The sequence below is a fragment of the Halichoerus grypus genome, chromosome 2, assembly GCF_964656455.1.
Source record: "Halichoerus grypus chromosome 2, mHalGry1.hap1.1, whole genome shotgun sequence".
Taxonomy (NCBI): Eukaryota; Metazoa; Chordata; class Mammalia; order Carnivora; family Phocidae; genus Halichoerus; species Halichoerus grypus.
Window position 1 is genome coordinate 45149260 of NC_135713.1, and position 20910 is coordinate 45170169.

General features: G+C 46.5%; 2 protein-coding genes and 2 long non-coding RNA genes across 24 annotated transcripts in view; 2 read left to right on the forward strand and 2 right to left on the reverse strand.

Moving 5' to 3' along the window:
• GALNT10 (polypeptide N-acetylgalactosaminyltransferase 10) overlaps positions 1 to 9031 on the forward strand; it is a 217656-nt gene extending 208625 nt beyond the window's left edge. The window contains exons 11-12 of the mRNA XM_036114243.2: positions 4418 to 4567; positions 5069 to 9031. Coding sequence (XP_035970136.1) covers positions 4418 to 4567; positions 5069 to 5227 — 309 coding nt within the window. The 3' untranslated portion in view covers positions 5228 to 9031. The remainder of the gene's footprint in view (positions 1 to 4417; positions 4568 to 5068) is intronic.
• LOC144381083 (uncharacterized) overlaps positions 1 to 20910 on the reverse strand; it is a 912868-nt gene that overhangs the window by 753576 nt on the left and 138382 nt on the right. The gene's annotated exons all lie outside the window — the stretch shown is intronic.
• Positions 3731 to 4876, reverse strand: LOC118549696 (uncharacterized). Its single transcript, XR_013445592.1, has 2 exons — positions 4679 to 4876; positions 3731 to 4004 (listed from the first exon to the last, which is right to left on the reverse strand). It is a non-coding gene; the product is annotated as an uncharacterized LOC118549696 (long non-coding RNA).
• Positions 16574 to 17164, forward strand: LOC144380952 (small ribosomal subunit protein uS8-like). Its single transcript, XM_078066404.1, has 2 exons — positions 16574 to 16724; positions 16932 to 17164. Exons 1-2 carry the CDS (start codon positions 16574 to 16576, stop codon positions 17162 to 17164), a joined length of 384 nt encoding a protein of 127 aa, XP_077922530.1.

Genomic DNA, 20910 nt, shown 5'->3' on the forward strand with positions numbered 1-20910 from the left:
GGCCTGGATAGAATGTGCCCAAGTTGCTCAGCCTAGAAGAGCCTCACTGTGTGGCAGAGAGTCCACATTAATGCCTGAGGATTCCCTCAAACAAGCAACAAAATGGTGCCTGGGTGCGTGGCTGTGCCAGCCTCCCCCATCTGAAATGGGAAGCATGGCAGCCCAGTTGCCCCAGTGGGATCTAGATCCCCCAGGGCTCTCAACCACCCTGAGCAGAGAGCTGTAGTGAGCCTGTAAAGGGAGAAATATGAATCTAAAATGCAGCCCCTGAGTTACAGAGGCCTGGGAAACAAACCATCAGGAGACAGGAGCTGCCAGTACCACTTCTTGGCCACCATCATGTCCGCTTCTGGCCAAGATGGAGTGGAGTAATGTGGACTGGACTTACCCTCCTGCCAGAAACATTGAAAAACCGACAAAATATGTAGAAAACTGTTTTCAAGAGAGCAGACATCAACCAGTGGAGGACAATAATCCTTGAGGGATAGCAAGCAAACAAGGTAAGCCCTATAGCTGTCCCAGTCCTTCCTTGAGAGAGTCTCCAGGCCACAGGTCAAGGAGGAGGACCCAGGGAAACCAAGCAGACTCCCGAGCTGGGGAGACAGAGCTGACAGTGTTGGAGACCAATGTGGCTAGAATTCACAAAATAGAATACAGGTGAGGAGAGCGCCAGACACAGAGAGAACTTGTGGGATTTACCGAGTCCCTCTGGTACATTTGGTAGAGTACTGATCCATGCACAGGTGTGAGGGAGCTTCCTGGGCTGGAAAAATCCTGAGAAGATGAGAGGGAGCCACACCCAGTGCTCACACAGGGCCAGGGATGGTGCCTGCTCTCACCAGCCCGACTGGAAAACAACAGGATTCTATTCAAGACACTGACATTGCAGTTGAAAACCTTCCCTCAAAGAAAAACCCAGGCCCACATGGATTCACTGGTGAATTCTACAAACACTTAAAGAGGAAATGTTACCAAGTCCACAGAAACTTTTCCAGAAAAGGAAGGAATACTTCCCAACTTATTTTGAGGCCAGCATTACTTTAGTAGCAAAACCAGACTAAGACATTATAAGAAAATTGCAGACCAGTATCCCTCGTGCACATAGACGCAAAAATTCTAAACAGAATTTTAGAAAATCCTATCCAGGGGCGCCTGGGTGGCTCAGTCGTTAAGCATCTGTCTTCGGCTCAGGTCATGATCCCAGGGTACTGGGATCGAGCCCCGCATCGGGCTTCCTGCTCAGCCGGGAGCCTGCTTCTCCCTCTCCCACTCCCCCTGCTTGTGTTCCCTCTCTCGCTGTCTCTCTCTCTCTCTCTCTGTGTCAAATAAATAAATAAATAAGAATTAGAAAATCCTATCCAGCAATATATAAAAAGGATAATCCATTATGACTAAGTGTAATTTATCCCAGGAATGGACGGTGAGTTTAATATTAGAAAATTAATCAATAGGTTCACCATGTTAACAAATTGAAAAAGAAAGACCATATAATCACCTTTTTTAAAAAGATTTTATATATTTATTTGAGAGAGAGAGAGTGTGAGAGCGAGCACTAGCAGGGGGAGAGCACAATTGGGAGAAGCAGACTCCCCGCTGAGCAAGGAGCCCAATGCAGGACTCGATCCCAGGACCCTGGGATCATGACCTGAGCCGAAGGCAGACGTTTAACTAACTGAGCCACCCAGGCACCCCCCCCCATATAATCACCTTTACCCAGAAAAAAAGCATTTGACAAAATCCAACATTCATTCCTGATAAAAACTCTCGTCAAACCAGGAATAAAAGGAAACTTCCTCAACTTGATCAAGGTCATCTATAAAAAGCCTGCAGCTAACATCATACTTAATGGTGAAAATCTGAATGCTTTACCCCTAAGATCAGGAACAAGACAGGGATTCCAACCTTACCATTTCTATTTGACACTGTACTAAAGGTTCTAACCTGTGGCAAGGAAAAGAAAAGTCCTGCAGGTGGGCAAAGAAGGAGAACAATCTTTATTTGAAGACTCTATGATCATCTTTGTGGAAAATTCAATTGAGTCTACAGAGAAACTACCAGAACTAATAAATGAACTTATCAAAGTTGTAAGATACAAAAATCAACTGTATTTCTATATATGAATAATGAAGAATCAGAAATTAAAATTAAAAACAAGCACTTATTATAACCCCCAAAAAATATAATCCTCAGGTCTGTCACTGACAAAAGACCTGTACACTGAAAACTACAAACCATTTTTGGTAAAAAAGAGAGAAGTCCCAAGTAAGTGGAGATCTGTGCCATGTCCAGAGACTGGAAGACTCAGGATTACAATCCTAACATCTTAGCAGGCTTTTCTTACAGAAAGTGAAAAGCTGATTGTAAAATTCACACAGAAATGGACAGAAATGGACAGGACCTAGAATAGCCAAAACAACTTGCAAAAAGAAGTCCAGAGTTAAAGGACGCACACTGCCTGGTTTCAAGATACATTATAAACTCTCAGCATTCAAGACAGTGTGGTATTGACATAAAGAAAGATCAATGGAACAGAATCAAGAGACCAAAAATAGACCCACATGTATATGGACAATCAGTTTTTGCCAGTGTTGAAAGGCAGTTCGGTGGAGAAAAGATAGTCTTTTCCAACCAATGGTGCTGGAGCAATTGGATATCCATATGCCCCCAAAAATTGTTCAATACATACTTTATATTATATGTGAAAAATTAACTCAAAATGGTGTATTGACTTAAAACCTAAAACCTTTCAGAAGAAAACGTAGGCAAAACTGTTTGTGACCTTGGATAAAGCAATGATTTCTTAGATAAAACACCAAAAGCACAATCCATAAAAGGAAAACACTGATAAATTGGACTTCTTTAAACAAAAAAACAAAAACAAACTTCTGTTCTTTAAAAGACACTGTTGAGAAAATAGGCAAGCCACAGACTGGGAGGAAATGTTTACAAAACATGTATCTGATAAAGGACTTTGATCCAAAATATATAAAACTCTCAAAACTCAATAATAAGAAAAAAATCCAATTAAAAATGGGCAGGGTGCCTGGGTGGCTCAGTCGTTTGGCGTCTGCCTTCGGCTCAGGTCATGATCCCAGGGTCCTGGGATCGAGCCCCACATCAGGCTCCCTGCTCAGCGGGAGACCTGCTTCTCCCTCTCCCACTCCCCCTGCTTATGTTCCTGCTCTCACTCTGTCTCTCTCCGTCAAATAAATAAATTCTTTTTTTAAAAATGGCAAAAGATTTGTACAGACACTTTAGCAAAGAAGGTATATTAGTGGCAAATAAACACATTAAAAATGCTTAACTCCGTTGGAAAAATGGAAATTAAAATTCAGAAGACTGACCATACCAAAGGTTGGCAAGAATGTAGGGGAACCGGAAGAATACACTGCTGGTCAGAATGTAAATGGTACAAGCACTTTGGAAAACAGTTTGGCAGGTTCTTAGTTAAACATTCATCTATCATATGATCCAGCCATACCACTCTGAGCTATTTATCTAAGGGAAAAGAAGATATATGTCTATACAATAACTTGTACACAAATGTTCTTAGCTGCTGTATTTGTAATAACCAAAAACTGAGAGCCATCCAAATGTCTAAGAACAGGTAAAAGGAGTACGTTGCAGTGAAATACAACTTAGCAATGGCAAGGAACAGACTATTGATAAATGCTGTCCTAACAAAATGATGTTGAGTGGAAGAAATCAGACAAAAAAAAAAAAAAAAATACATACTGTAGGCTTCCTTTTATTTAAAATTCTAGAACTTGCAAACTAATCTCTAGTGATGGAAAACAGAGGAGTGGTTGCCCAGAGGCACGGGGAATGAGGAGGGACAGGAGGAAGAGACCATAGGGGATGTGAGGATACTTTTGGGGTGATGGATATATTCATGACCTTGATGATGGTGGTGGTTTCACAGCTGTAAACAAGTCAGATATATCAAATTGTGCACTTCCAATGTGTGCAGTCTATTGTACGCCAGTTAGTCTTCAATGAAGCTGCTGGAAAAAATAAACAAAAAACGCTTCTCAGCCAAATGCAGTATGTGAACCTGGTCTGGATCCTGATTCAAACTATGAAAAGAAACTTACAAGGCAAGAGCACTTGAACTCTAGCTACCCGATGACACTGAGGACTTCGTGGTAACTTTTTATTGCTATAATGGCACTTTCGTGAACTCTTTACACCTGACATGATGTGAGGTCTCTAATTTGCTTCAGAATAATGTGGGGGTGGGGGGTCGTGGTGGGGGTAAAGCTGGAACAAGATCTACCACGAGTTGGTAACTATTGAAGCTGGATGATTGGAACAGGTGTGGTCAAGTGTTTTCTGGATCTCTGTGTTTAACTATCACTCCAAAAAGGAGAAAGTCCCCTGGTTTTGCTGTCCCGTGACGATGTCCCTGTATGCACAGGTGTTCACCTTCACCTGGAGAGAGGACATCCGGCCCGGAGACCCCCAGCACACCAAGAAGTTCTGCTTTGACGCCATCTCCCACACCAGCCCAGTCACCCTCTATGACTGCCACAGCATGAAGGGCAACCAGCTGTGGAAGTACCGCCAAGTAAGGCAGGCGGCGTGGGCGGGACAGGGCAACCGGCTTGATTTAGAAAAAGACAAGCAGATAAACACGCCGCCGTGCCTCCCTCCTTCCCCCCGCCCCGAGCCCACTCACTCACGCATCTGTCCCACAAACCCGCCATGCCCGACTTCTCAGTTATTCGAGAGCGGCCAGAAATCCAAGATTTTTGTGTGAAACCTCTAGGATCTTAAATGTTGGCAACTGAGTCCATTATAAAACAAAACAAAAGGCATCATGAGAACCAGGGAGATTTGGCAGGAGCCCGGCTTGCGTAGGGCGCGGGCCGGAAGTGGCGCGTCACTTCCGCCCGCATCGGGGCCGGGCTCGGGCGGGGCTGGGCCGGGGCGGGCGGGGCAGGGAAGCCTGGCGCGGCGGGGGTGGCTGGCCGGCCAGCCAGCGTCACTCGGGCCGCATTGCCGGTACTGCTGCTGCTGTTGGGCGTGTCCCCAGCGCCGCCCGGCTGATGGCCTCCCTGTTTCCTAGGACAAGACCCTGTACCACCCGGTCAGCGGCAGTTGCATGGACTGCAGTGAGAGTGACCACCGGATCTTCATGAACACCTGTAACCCCTCTTCTCTCACCCAGCAATGGCTGTTCGAACACACCAACTCGACAGTCTTGGAAAAATTCAACAGGAACTGAGGCCTCACGTGTCCTCAGCAGGCCTGGCCCCGCCGCAGACTTCCTCTCGAGGGAGGCAGGGCTTCTGTGGGCGCCGTGATGTGAGAGGTGCTGGCCCGCCGGTCTAGGGCACGCAGGGCTCTTAAAGCTGGAGCAGGGGTCCGCCTGCTCCCTGAAGCCCAGGGCTGGAGGTGGGGTGGAGAACAGACCGCACAAGAGGCCCCACAGAGAGCAGTGCCTGCTTTAACCCCCGATGGCATCATGGAAATCCAGGAGGGCCTTTTCAACTTTGTCCCCGCGGTCCCTTGAGCGTTATGTGGGAGGAATGCCAGGGCAGCCCCAGGCCACCCCGAAACGGGTCCCACAAGGTTGCCTAGCCTTCAGATGGCTTGTACATGACGGTCCTCTGGAAAAGGGGCAACGTTTTGCCTGTGTGGGCAGCTTGTAGCACCAGTGCCCCCATCTGCAGCAGAAGGGGGGGCAGGAGGCCTTTCTCGGGGCCACTGGTGCCAGCTGTTCAGTGTCTGCCTGTCGTGGGCTAGCTGCAGTTACTGCCCAGCTTCCGTGCTCTGTCACAGCCCCAGATGATGTGATCGAAGGTCTCACCTGGACCCTCGTGGTGTTCAATACTGAGCACTGGCCAACTGCCAGGCCTGGGGTCAGAAGTGGGACCCCCAGACATTCCTTTGCTGCCACGGACGCATGGGATGTCTCTCCTTGCTCTCTGGGCACTGGAAATGTCCACGTTAGTGCTCTGCAGGCACAGGACAGCTCAGCCACCAGCTACTCAGAGGTGTGTTTCACCTAGCCTCGGGCCCGTGGAAAGGGCTTAGTTAGAAGACCCCCGAACTAGATATGCTGGCGGAGTTCCCCTGAGCCGAGCTTCTGTTTTCCTCTTTCTGTCTTGGGCAATTACCTGCCCTAAGAGAGGAGCAGACGTATGAGGTGCTCACCTCAAAACGTCTGGAGGCCTCCAAGGTGGACCGTGGGCAAGATGCCCAGCCTCTGACCTCATCATGGCTCTAGTTCTTATATAGAACTCTAGAATTTTTCAAGAACTCTATCATTGGATTACAACCTGAATGCTACCTGGGATTCTGGTATTCTAGCACCCAGTATGGATTTCTGGAATGCTGTGATTTAAAAGAGCCAGCCAAGTGTAGTACAGCCAAGGCAGCCCCCCAGCCTGAGACAAGCTTTGAAATCCGAGGTTGGTGGTTTCGGGGGGGGTGACCTGTGTCCGTCAGCTCACACCGGAGACCTTGGCATGACGCGGGCCTCAGCGCAGTCCCGAAGCCCTGCAACCTTCCCCCACCCTCCCCTGGAGTAAAGCACCCCACAAGCAGGTGTACACCCAGCTCCATGCCAGTCCCTCGTGTTTACCTTTTGTTAATTATGTGTCAGACTCCCAGAGGGCTCCCAAACTAATAGGAATCATTGCTGTAACCAGCCTGCCATCCACTGATTCAGAGATGGAAATCGCATGCCACAGCCAATGGCTTCCACCAGCTAGTCCGGGAAATACTGGAAATCAGTATTCCAATTAGAGTTGGATCTCTCGATTGTGTCATTTAGCAATTAAATGCAACATAAATCTGGGAACAGAGCCACGAATCTGCCTTTGAGATGCTGGCTGATCTCAAGGCCATCATTTATCTGGGGGGTGGGGGCATAAACTCCCAACCACCACCACCACCCCGATTAAGCATAGAGCTGGCAAAGCATCACTCCCTCCACTTCTGCCCCCGCACGAGCCCTGCCCTGGTCACCTGTGCTCGTGGAAGCTTGCTTGTTGATCCCTCATGTCTTTTCCAGATGAGTGCTCTATCTTTTGAAGTGGTCCTCGGTAGGAAGGAGTCCGAAGAGGAGGCCCCTTCCAGGATCTAGGAGAACAGGAGTGTTGCAGTTTGGAGAGCTGAATTAGGGGTCATCCTCAGAAAGCAATGCAGCATCATTAAAATAAAAACTGTGCCTTTTAAAAAGAGAAAATGCAAATGTACAGCAAATCCCTAAACTTGAACAATTTCCTAGTGCCTTGCTAGACAAACCTCCAGGGGCAGGGTTGGGGGGAGGGGAAACATTGGTGGTGGTGTGTGCTGTTTCTGTTGGATGAGTGTGTGTTTCTGAACTTCCAGTTTCAAGCAGGAGACGTTGGGCCTAGAGCAGGATTTGAGGCGGAGAAGTCCCTCGAGGGCCAGAGGCAAGAGTTGTTCCAGTTCGTGGAAGGAACACTCCAAATTAAAAGGGCAGCTGGACAACTCGCTTAGTCCGTGGCCTGGAAGGGCCTCAGCAGCCCCGGGGAGAGGGCCGTGTTTGGAGGCCATGCCTGTAGTCCCCCATCCCAGCCCGCAGACAGAGTGCCGAGCACTCGCTAGATTCCCAAGTGGTCCCCTTCCAAGCGGGTGGCCGTGTCCTCGGCAAGACCAGGACCCGTGTGGACAGCAGGAGCAGCAAGCAGGCCACAGCCTTCCTCTTTCCCAGCCTTTGGTTCTCTTTCAAGTCTGGTTTGACCCCCTCAGCAAGGGAAGGGTAGTTCCCCTGAGCAGGTCTTGCTGAGCCCTTATCCGGAGGTGCTGGGACTGGCCAGAGTGTGTAATAGGGGAAGGAAAGAGAGAAGTTCATGGCTTAGCTGACCATTGGACGGATGACAAATACTGACCACTCATTGTTTTGGCCTCATTTTTGAAAACCACCTGTCTCAAAGATTCCGGTTCCTGCTCACACTGCCCCCTGTTGCTCAGTAAAGCAGCCAGGAGTCTGGGGGGTGCTCTCATCTGGGTAATGGGTGACGGTGTGGCCCCTTTTCCTCTCTCTATTCTGGCAGACGGTCACAAAACGGTGTGGCTGGAAAGTATCATGACCACGGGGCCCACCAGCAGCCTTTCCACAGGGGGCCTCCAGAAGCATTTTGCAATGCAGAGAGCATCTTTGCTGGAAATACAAGGCCTTGGGAGGTGGCCAAGTGTTCAGGCACATGTGTAAAAAGCCATCCCTCTGCCTGGTGCTTTCAACTTTGAAAACCATCCGGGAACTAGCCATCCTCCCCTTGAGGAAGAACTAGTTCAGAGGCAGAGAGGGGAACTCCCACAGGCCTAAGGGAGAAGGAGCACCTCTCGCTGCTGATGCAGCAGATCCCCAAAGTCCACATTATCTTCACTTTGCAAACCTACCTGTTGAATTTCTTTTTCTCCTGAAGAAAGAGATGATACCCTTTAAAATGACTCCATGTTTCTTTCCGTGCGTCTTCATTTTTCTGTCTCTGGAGTCTCAAAAGAGTGGCAAAGCACTTTACGGTAGTAACTGAGAAACCTGGATTCCTTGCTTCAGCGATCCTAGTTTGTACAGATTGGGTGATCTTTTATAATTCCTGGGAGGCAGTGCATTTTTAGTGTTTTCTGAAGATTTTTAAGTGTGGGAGAGGGGCAAGGAGTGCAGTTCTGTTCTGGAATTCTTTTCTACTTTCTCTTTGTGAAAATCCAAGTCATATTTCAGTCCAAACTTGATCTTGAGCCAAGGTGCACTGCCAGAGTTGGACCTACATCCCCGGTGACAGGGCCCTCTTAACACCTGCTCCCCACATGGCTTCGATTCTGCCGTGTCAGATAACAGGGTTGGGCTTCTGCCCCGTTTTTGGCTTGAAGACTGGGATCCCAAAGGGACTACAGGCAGGGAATATTGAGATGGCAGACTGGGTATTCCATACAGAAAGCTCAAGACCACCAACCTCTCTTCTCCTGCCTGGAAAAGTGAGCCTTTGTGAAGAACTGACTTACCGTGTACAATTGTGATTGTGACTTGTTGAATAAACCGCCAGACTTTCTGTAACGTGCTGTCTGCCTTGTTCTTGTCACACGCCAACTTCCACCCCATCATTCCCCACGTATTCGGGGAGTGTCTGCTCAGTACCCAGGATACTGAACAAGTTCCCAACAGCCATTGTTCTAGAGAAGAAAGCAGACCTCTGACAACTAACCAAGATGATTCTAGATGTGAACGGGGTGATGAAGGATACGAAACAAGATGTTTGAGAGACTGGAGTGAGGATCAACATTAGGTTGGCCGGTGAGAGAGTGCCTCTCTGTGAGAGCTAGAAGACATGAGGGAGTGTGAGCCAAGAGGCAGTTTGGGGGAGAGAGTTCTGGGCAAAGGGAACAGCTAGTGCAAAGGCCCTGAGGCAGGAAAGAGTTCCCAAGTTGGAGGCACAGAAGGAGGTAAGCTCCCAGGTTTAGGTGGAGTAGCCCACAAAGTGTCCTACAGACCACAGCCAGGAACTGAAGATTTCGGGAGGGTAGAGCAACATGAAATAGTTCATTTCTGATGCTCACCCATCAGCCACAAGTTTCTACCTACCAAAACACTGTGATGCTTTGAATATTAGATGTATGTAATACCGTGTGGTAGAAAGAGCACTGGCTGGCCTGGCCCTGCAACGGACTGTAAGGTCTTGGGCAAATGCTGCCCCTATCTAGGCCTCAGTTTTCTGCCATAAAACGGGAAGTTTTTGGATGGTGCTTCCAACTCCACCTGTGGTTCTGTGGCTGAGACTTGGCCTGGAACTGCCAATGACCATGAGCAGAAGCTGCCTGCTGGTGCTGTCACCCAGAGCCCACCAGAGGGCGCTGTGGATCCACAGCTTGGAGAAGGCTGATGAACAGGAGGGGAGAACCAGTTCATCTGCCACAGTGGCAGGTTTTGAGCACTGGAACCAGAAGGTCAGTATTAAATTAATTTTCTTCTAAAATTTCAATGACTTCTTTTAAAAAGATTAAATTCTTTTACTAGGAAAAAAGGAAGAGAGGGAAGAACATTCCATGTGTAGGGTCAGCAGGTGCAAAGACCCTGTGGGGGGAGCATGACAGGTATGATGGTCAGTGAGCAGAGTGGGGGAGAAAGAAAAGTAGGAGGGGGTGGGCAGAAGCCAGACCCTGCAGGACCTTGTGGGCCATGTGAAGGAGTCTCTAGCTTCATTTTTAAAGCAGTGGGAACCATTAGAGGATTTTTAACTGGGCAGGGTGAGAGCATCAGATGTGCCCTTCCATGGCTGATGTGTATAGCTAGGAATGACTTGCTCAAGGTGCTGGGCGTATAGTAGGCACGCAGGGCCTACAGAGTGAAAAATCCAAAGCAGCTGGATTCTCAAGGTTCAGGTCCTTCCTCCCTGGAGCAGGTGGGAGGACGGGGAAATCACATTTCTCATCCATTTTAGCTCCCCGTCCTCCCAAGCCCACAAGCAAGAGTAGAAGGCAAGGATCTAAAGCACTTAGCTGGACAGAGACAGAGTGGGAGCTCTGGTGGTGAGAGTGGCGGCAGGCTCCTTCAGAAACAGATGCGGACAACTTGGCAATTTGCCCAAAGTTTTGGATTCTCTTTTTCTCTGTGTTTAGTTGGGATTGGGGCTTTGGGGTTCCTGGCACCAAGTAAGGGCTCAATAAGTATTTGAAGAAGGGACAAATGGATGAATAATAGAGTTCCAGCTTATACTTTAGGCTTTTTTTTTTTTTAAGATTTTATTTATTTATTTGACAGAGACACAGTGAGAGAGGGAACACAAGGAGGGGGAATGGGAGAGGGAGAAGCAGGCTTCCCGCCGAGCAGGGAGCCCGATGTGGGGCTCGATCCCAGGATCCTGGGATCATGACCTGAACCGAAGGCAGACGCCCAATGACTGAGCCACCCAGGCGCCCCTACTTTAGGCTTTTTCCCTCCACTCGCAGCCCATAGACCTTCTGAGAGAGAGAGTGCTCTTAACATCTGTGATACACTATGTGTTCTTTTTTTTTTAATATTTTATTTATTTGAGAGAGAGAGAGAGAGCGAGAGAAGGAACACAAGCAGGGGGAGTGTGAGAGGGAGAAGCAGGCTTCCTGCCAGGGAGCAGCACCCTGGGATCAATGACCTGAGCCAAAGGCAGTCGCTTAACGACTGAGCCACCCAGGCACCCCTACCAGGCACCCCTACAGTATGTGTTCTTGAGAAAGTGCCTTCCCCTTCCCAGGCCTCAGATTTCCCATATGACAATGAGGAGCAAATTAGATCATGGTCAGCCAAGCCTGGTATAGTCCTATAAATCTTACATCTTACATTATATTTTGCAGTGACCCTGATCTCGTCAAGAATTTATTTTCCAAGCTCAACGAGGGGATGGGAGTGGGATCCCCTCTCGGTTCTGTTGTTGGTATCTCCCGCCCGAGGGCTTCGGGGCTATAGCTGAAGCGGGTGGGGGATTGGGTATCCAAAGCTTCCTTCCAGCAGCTGCTCACAGCTCTGTCCACCACTGGCTGCAGGCTCCCCTTTGTTCCCCCTCAACGCCTGGGCTGCCTGGCTTGGCGATCCCTGGGGGCCGTGGTAGTGTCCCAGGGCAGCCTGCAGCTCTCAGCTGCCGGTCCGGCTCGCTGCAGGCCTGGCAGGCTGATGGCCCTCTGTGTGCTCACGCACACTCACACACACCAGGCCATAGAAACAAAGGAAAACCTGGTGAACCCTCAGAAAAGCAGGTTTCTTAGCAACTTCCCAGCTTTTGTTCGTGAGCCACTTGGAATTGAAGTAGCATCTGATCTCCTGCCGGCTCCTGCCTGGGGACAGGAGGAAGGGGATGATGGGTCTGCCTTCGCCAGAGCTGAGCGCTAAGCTCCCCCACCATTGGCCTCTCAGCCTGGGAAGCTGAGGCCTGAATCCTGGGGGTGTCCACATTCTGGGAAAAGTCCCTACGACAGTTTCTTCACAGCTACAGCTGCAAAATCCCAGGGCTTGGTCATTCAGATGACAAATGCATACGGAAATATATACTGTGGGCCCCTGGCGGTCCACGCTCTGCACCACAGCAGTTGGCCCCAGCTCTGTCCTCAGCCCTGGAAACACAGAGGTGAGTAAGGTGAGTAAGGGAAAATCGGCGACCTCTTTAGCCTAGTGATGAGCACGAACAAGGGCCCAGCAACGCCTCATTACTGCTGCACTGCTTGTAGCTTTACCCCAGGCCTCTAGGATAAAACGGAAACTTCTTAGCCGGGTCCTAACAGTCCTTCCAGGCTGGCCCCTGCCTGCTTCTCCATCACCTCCCCCACAGGGCTCAAGTCCCCACAGGCCAAGTCCTTCTCACCTCCAGACCCCTGCTGGTCCCTCCACTTGGAGTGTTCTCTGTCCACTTGGCAGCCTCTTTCCATACTTTGAGTCCTAGCTTAGCTGTCCCCTCCCCCAAGAAGCTTCCAGCCCACCATGTCAAGAATAGACCTCCCACACACATCATTCTCCGTCATGCTGAGCACCTCTGTAGCCTCCTTGATGGCACTTATCCTGATATACAGTCCATTCCCTTTGTTCACAGTAGTTATGTTCTATCATGTCACCGGGAACACTGACTTAGCAAATATTGAACCACACCCCTAGGGCAAGTACACAGGTGAGCTCCTGCGAGCCTCCGCTCACAACATTTTCATCAAACCATCAATATATAACTTTGTTTTACGTGCATTTCTGTTTAAAGACACCTTATTTAATATAGGTCATTAATTTGTCAATATTGAACTCAGGGCCAACACTAGAACTAATGCCTCAATGAAACTTATCTAACAAACATATGTTCTTCACAGGCACATCTTAGTGCTTAGGAATACTATACAGCACCTCAGCACTATGCCTGGGGGCATTTTCAACCACAATCACCAACAAAAAGCACAAAAATATGTAAAAGGTGACACTACAGCCCACGAAAAGGAGACTTGTTTAAAGCATGAGCACTAAATCGACCTCCGCTGGGAACATGCACATTGGGTGACTCAGGTTCTTCTCCACTCTACACATGCATGTGTCTGCAAGTGACCTCAGATGTGCCTTGAGTATTGGCTTTGAGATTACAGATGTATTTTGGTGAGTAGGCACATTTGCAAATACAAAATCAGTATCTGGGGCGCCTAGGTGGCGCAGTCAGTTAAGGGTCTGCCTTCGGCTCAGGTCAGGACTGAGTCCTGGAATCCAGCGCTGAGTCAGGCTTCCTGCTCAGCGGGGAGCCTGCTTCTCCCTCTTTCTCTGCCCCTACCCCTTGCTTGTGCGCTCTCTCTCTCAAATAAATACATATCTTAAAAAAAAAAGGAGAGAAATTTTTGTTTTGTGAAATTGACTAATAACCCTTACTACTTATGTAACCATTAGCTACATATTTAGTTAAGGCCAAAACCAAACAGCTTTCTGGGGCTGACTTTTCCTGACTAAACTCACAAAAGACTGATACATGAATCAAAAGTTGTTCATTTTTTTTATGGGCATTAGACCCAGTGACCCAAATACCCAGGAACCCAAGTAATTATGTGCAACCTCCTAGTATCGGCTGAATTATTCCTTAGGAGAAGTTGCTTGGTGATCCAGCGTTAAAGGAAGGAGAATCAGAGAGGGCAAAGGGATCTTCTGCCTTCCCATGAAGGCACATACACCCCCACTTCCATACATAATTGGTTTCTGAAAATGTGACTAACGTCGAAAGTAAAAAGGCAAACAAAAAATTTATACTGTCAACAGGGCACATTTGTTCCTAGGGAATAAAAAGGGTATATCACTTGCAATTACACCTGCATTTTTGGACACAATCTTTGATGATATGGTTCCTGCTTTTCCTACTATATCCCCAATTTGATTATTTTTCTTCACTAATCAAAAAATATGCGTAAGGGGGTGCCTGGCTGGCTCAGCCAGTGGAACATGTGACTCTTGCTCTCAGGGTCATGAGTTCAAGCCCCACAATAGGCCTAGAGCTTACTTTAAAAAAAAAATGCTTGGGGCACCTGGGTGGCTCAGTTGGTTGAGCATCCAACTATTGATTTCAGCTCAGGTCATGATCTCAGGGTTGTGAGATGGAGACCCACATCGGGCTCTATGCTAGGTGAGGAGTCTGCTTGGGATTCTCTCCCTCCCTTTCCTTCTGCCCCTCTGCCCTCCTGTGCTCACATGCATGGGTGCTCTCTCTCTCAAATAAATAATCTTTTTTTTAAGATTTTATTTATTTATTTGACAGAGAGAGACAGCGAGAGAGGGAACACAGGCAGGGGGAGTGGGAGAGGGAGAAGCAGACTCCCCACTGAGCAGGGAGCCCGATGTGGGGCTCAATCCCAGGACCCCGGGATCATGACCTGAGCCAAAGGCAGACGCTTAACAACTGAGCCACCCAGGCGCCCCATGTAGGTGGGGGGAGGGGCAGAGAGAGAGAATCTTCAAGCAGACTCCCCGCTGAGTGCAGAGCCCTATCCCATGACCTGTGAGATCATGATCTGATCCAAAACCAAGAGTTGGTCACCCAACCAACTGAGCCACCCAAATGCCCCAAATTCCAGAATATTTTTGTCCCCCCAAAAAGAAACCCCATAACCATTAGCAGTCACTTCCCACCCCAGCTGCCCAATCCCTTAGCTATTGGTAACCACTGATCTCTATGGATTTGTCTTTTCTGGATATTTCCCATGAATGGAATCATGCTTATGTGGCCTTTCATGTCTGGCTTTCACTTAGCATAATATTTTCAAGATTCATCTGTACTGTAGCATGTGTCAGTCCTTTATTCCTTTTTATTGCAGAATAATAATGTATCTGGAAACACTACGTTTTGTTTATCCATTCATCATTTGAAAGACGTTAAAGTTGTTTCCACCTTTCAGCTATTATGAGTAATGCTGCATGAGCATTCAGGTACAAGTTTTTGTGTGGACCTATGTTTTCATCTCTCTTGGGTAGCTACCTAAGAGTAGAATGGCTGGGTCATATGTAAGTTTACCTTTAACCCTTTGAGGAACTGCTAAACTGTGGGTTTTTTTTTTTATGTTATGTTAGTCACCATACAGAAACTCATTAGTATTTGATGTAGTGTTCCATGTAGTGTTGCATATAACACCCAGTGCTCCATGCAGTACGTGCCCTCCTTAATACCCATCACCGGGCTAACCCATCCCCCACCCCCCTCCCCTCTGAAACCCTCAGTTTGTTTCCCGGAGTCCATAGTCTTTCATGGTTCATCTCTCCCTCCGATTTCCCCCACTTCATTTTTCCCTTCCTTCTCCTAATGTCCTCCATGCTATTCCTTATGTTCCACACATAAGTGAAACCACATGATAATTGACTTTCTCTACTTGACTTATTTCACTTAGCATAATCTCCTCGGTTCCATCCATGTTGATGAAAAGTTGGGTATTTTTCCTTTCTGATGACTGAGTAATATTCCATTATATATATGAACCACATCTTCTTTATCCATTCATCTGTTGAAGGGCATCTCAGCTCTTTCCACAGTTTGGCTATTGTGGACATTGCTGCTATGAACATTGGGATGCATATGGCCCTTCTTTTCACTACATCTGTATCTTTGGTGTAAATACCCAGGAGTGCAATTGCTGGGTCATAGGGTATCTCTATTTTTAACTTTTTGAGGAACATCCACACTGTTTTCCAAAGTGGCTGTACCACCTTGCATTCCCACCAACAGTGTAAGAAGGTTCCCCTTTCTCCACAACCTCTGCAAGATTTGTTGTTTCTTGCCTTGTTCAATAAATGGTGCTGGGAAAATTGGACAGCTATATACAGAAGAATGAAATGACCATTCGCTTACACCATACACAAAGATAAACTCTAAATAGATGAAAGACCTCAATGTGAGACAGGAATCCATCAAAGTCCTATAGGAGAACATAGGCAGTAACCTATTCAACATCAGCCACAGCAACTTCTTTCAAGACAAATCTCCAAAGGCAAGGGAAACAAAAGTGAAAATTAACTTTTGGGACTTCATCAAGATAAAAAGCTTCTGCACAGCAAAGGAAACAGTGAACAAAACAAAGAAGCAACCCACAGAATGGGAGAAGATATTTGCAAATGACACTACAGATAAAGGGCTGATATCCAAGATCTATAAAGAACTTCTCAAACTCAACACCCAAAAAACAAATAATCAGGTCAAAAAATGGACAGAAGACATGAACAGACACCTTCTCCGAAGAAGACATACAAATGGCTAACAGACACATGAAAAAATGTTCATCATCATTAGCCATCAGGGAAATTCAAATCAAAACCACATTGAGATACCACCTTACACCAGTTAGAATGGTAAACTGTTTTTCCAAGATGGATGCACCATTTTTGCATTCCTACCAGTGGTACGCAGGTTTCAACTTCTCCACATCCTCAGCAATACTTGCTATTATCTGTCTTATGTACTGTAGCTATCCTAGTAGGTGTGAAGTAATATCTCATTGTGATTTTGGTTTACATTTCCCTAATGATTAGTGATGTTGAGCATCTTTTCATGTGCTTTTTGGCCATCTGTATATCTTCTTTGGAGAAATGTCTATTCAAAATCTCCACCCCTTTCCACCAGCTTTCCATGCCACCATAATGGTGCACGTGAATGTCCTGGCAGATGCCCTCAAGAGCATTAACAATTCCAAAAAAGGGGGCAAACACCAGGTTCTTATTAGGCCATTCACCAAGATCATCATCCAGTTTCTAACTGTGATGATGAAGCATGGTTACACTGGTGAATTAGAAATCATTGATGATCAGGGCACCTGGGCGGCTCAGTCGTTAAGCATCTGCCTTCGGCTCAGGTCATGATCTCAGGGTCCTGGGATCGAGCTCTGAATCGGGCTTCCTGTTCAGTGGGAAGCCTGCTTCTCCCTCTCCCACTCCCCCTGCTTGTGTTCCCTCTCTCGCTGTGTCTCTGTCAAATAAATAAATAAAATCTTTAAAAAAAAAATCATTGATGATCACAGAGCTGGGAAAACTGTGAACCGCTCAGACAGGTTAAACAAGTGTGGAGTGATCAGCCCCAGATTTGATGTACAACTCAAAGATATAGAAAAATGGCAGAATAATCTGCTCCTGACCTGCCAGTTTGGTTTCATTGTACCGGCAACCTCAGCTGGCATCATGGATCATGAAGAAGCAAGACGGAAGCACACAGGAAGGAAAATCCTGGGATTTTAGGGATATAATACATACATGCAAATAAAATGCTTTAGTGGACTCTGGTCCTTAAAAACAAACAAACAAACAAACAAACAAACCAAAACCCCTTTATCCACTTTTTAATTGGTTTGTCTTTTTTATTCTTGAATTATAGGAGTTCATTATATATTCTGAATACAAGTCCCTTATCTTTGCAAACATTTTCTCCCATTCTGTCAGTTGTCTCTTCACTTTCTTGATACATACTTCTTATCACTACTATTGGTACTTTCATTTTTCCATTCACAGAATTTTTTAAGATGAGGTTAAGATGCAATAAAATACCTCTGAAACAAATAATACATTATATGTTAAAAAAGAAAAATAAGATAGTAGGAAGGGAAAAATGAAGGGGGGGAAATTGGAGGGGGAGATGAACCATTAGAGACTATGGACTCTGAGAAACAAACTGAGGGTTCTAGAGGGGAGGGGGTGGGGGGATGGGTTAGTCTGGTGATGGGTATTAAATAGGGCACGTATTGAATGGAGCACTGGGTGTTATATTCAAACAATGAATCATGGAACACTACATCTAAAACTAATGATGTAATGTATGGTGATTAACATAGCATAATAAAATAAAATTAAAAAAAAAAAAAGATGCAGTAAAACAATCAAGTACTTTCCAATCATTGCTGCGCTGATGGATATGGAGACTGCCTGTGCGGAAACTGAGCGACTTGCCATCCTGCAAGACGATGTCTTCTTCCCTAACATGCAGAAATCTGAACTTGGGTACAATGGGAAGCTTAGGGGTGTCAGCATGTAATGGATGAACATTTACTGTGTGCGAGACACTGTGCCAAGTGCTTTACAATATCACATGTGATCCTCACAATCGCCCCATCAGAGAAGTACTTTTATCATCCCATTTTACAGATGAAGAAAACGGAGACTCACCTAGTTCATGTATGTTGTCCACGGTCCTACAGCCAGTGAAGTGGCAGAGCTGGAATTCCAGCCAGGGCCTTTGCTCTCACCCACTGCGCCAATAGCTACCATTGGCCAATAGCAATGCCTATCAAGTGCCAGGCTGCAGGCCAGAGCCAGAGCCAGGGCAAGCTTTCATAGATCCTCGGCGAGATGAGGAAGACAAGGACAATGTTGCGGGGTTTTCATAAAGCTACATCTATTCCATTTAAATGCCTGTCCTTGGGGCCCCTGGGTGGCTCAGTCCGTTAAGCATCTGCCTTCGGCTCGGGTCATGATCCCGGGGTCCTGGGATTGAGCCCAGTGTCAGGCACCCAGCTCAGCGGGGAGTCTGCTTCTCCCTCTCCCTCTGCCACTCCCCCTGCTTGTGCTCGCTCTCTCTGTGAAATAAATAAACAAAATATTTTTTTAAAAAAATAAAGTGATTTATTGAAAAAATGCTTACTGAGTCCTACTCTTGTTAGCCACCAGAATTGGAGAATTCGTGTTAGATGCACTAGAGCTACAACAAACAGGACAGACATGCTCCTCACCTTCATGGAGCTTATATTGAAATGGGGACAATTGCACATTGTGATGAGTGCTAATAAGAAAAGACACTGAATGGAGAATAGCAATGGACAATGGGGGAAAAATCCTTTTAATCAGGGAAGACTCTCTGCAGAGGTAACATTTAAATTAGGACTTAAAGGGGGCACTTTAGTGGCTCCGTCGGTTAAGCATCCGACTCTTGATTTTAGCTCCGGTCATGATCTCAGGGTTATGAGATCGAGCCCCGCATCAGGCTCCGCACTGAGCCTGCTTAAAATTCCCTCTTTCTCTCTCTCTCTCTTTCCCTCTGTCCCTCCCCCATCTCTCTCCCTCTCTCTAAAAAAAAAAAAAAAAGATAAACTAAGACTTGAAGGATGGAGCCCGCTGTGGGTGGGGAGGAGCAGGCAGGACAGCATTCCAGGTGGAGGGAACTGCGAACCAAAGACCTCCGGGTAGGGAGGAGTGTGGCTTATTTGAGGAACTTAAGGCAGAATAACAGAGCTGAGGCATGGGAACAGAGCCAAGAGATGCAGCAGGCACTGTCAGAATGCACTGGAAAGCTGGTGAGGGGCCTTAAGAAGGGTGGAGCATGGTCTGGTTTGCATGGAGGCTACATCAGGGAAGAGTGGTTTAGGGACCAGCTCAGAGGCCAGTGACGCACTGCAGGCACAAGATGATGGGGGCCTGGGCTGGCGCTGCTGCTGGCCTTAGGGCATGAAGCAAAGGGGACCGAATCTAAATATCCATTGGAAGGAGAAGAAGGTGCCTCGATGATGGGTGGGCTTTGAGTGGGGTGAAAGCAAGGGAGAAACAAGGGGGTACAGGCGGCACGGTTAATGGATTCGGGTATCAGAGAAGTTTCTAACTTGAATATCCGAGTCTGCGATGCCTCTGGAGCATCCAAGCAAAGAACTGAATGCTGCTTTCCGCAGCTCAGAGGAGAGGCCTCAGCTAGAACTGTAAAGTTGGGGGTAATCTACCCGCAATTTTAAATATCTGGAGGTAGATTTGGGCATGGAAAAGAATGTTACAATTACAGACTCAAGTTGCCCATTATAAAACCTAGCTTTTGTTAAAGGCTTTATGTTCAATTTACAAATCTTGTTATTACATTATAAATCTAGTGATTTTTCATGTAAAGATAAGAACAATCACTTTCACTTGTTCTTTGATTACTGTTGAATTAATTCTTAAGTTTAGTACATTCAGTCCTCCTTAAACATTTAACAGACTTACAGCTTTAATTAATCAAATTTCCTTAGACATTTCAGACTACAAATTTAATATACCTGATTTTCTCACTTTAAATGCCCAACAGGGCAGACTTACAAATCTAAAAAGCAAGATCTTTCTAAGCACTTAAGCAGCTGTTGTAAATTAATTACCTGAAGTTATAAATGTAGCAAAGCAGATTCTCTTGGCCATTTCAAAGAATCTCAAATCCTACACAAAGCAAAGCAAGGATCACAGAAGCTCCTCTCGGTATTCATTTCTTCATTATCTGAATATTTATTTATATTTCCTTTCTGGAAATAATGAATATTATACAGATTTACTCCCCCAGCAAAGGAATCAGAATTTTTTTTCGAAATATTGCTATTTGGAACTGAACTACATAATAACATGGGGGGAGAACTTATGATCAAATATTCCTGGAAGAAAGACTATAGGATTGTATATAAAGGGCAGTTAAAAGCATATGCCCCCCCCCCTCAAAAAATTACACAGAGGCTGGGGTTATCAGTCTGGGTCCAATTAGAAGAGAAACCACACAGCAATTTGAACGGAGGAAAATTAATATAAAGAGTTATTAATTATAACAGGGACTGTAGTAAAAGAGTAAAGAGAACTCTAAAGAATACAGGAATAGCAGATAAGGGGCAGCCAATACCCCCAAGGCTGAGATAGAGCACCCAAGGAAAAGGCATCCATCCTCCTCCCCTGCTCTAGGGGCAATGCCAGGGGAAGCTGGAGCTAAGGAAGCTGTGTGTATTGTAGTCGCCTGGCACTGGATGCAAGTGGTGTTTTGAAAAAAATATCTAAGGGCAATAAATGTATGTGGGAAATGTAGAGCTCTCATCCATACCAGTCAACTTTGGAACCAACATCATACACTGACTTATACAGACACCCAACTGTTTTTTGCTTATGTATCTGAGCTCCCCTACTAGAAGATATTCTCTTTTAGGACAAAGGTTATGTTTTATCCTTCTCCTGTGGCCAACCCTGAAATGAATGTACATAATATGCTCAATAATTTATTC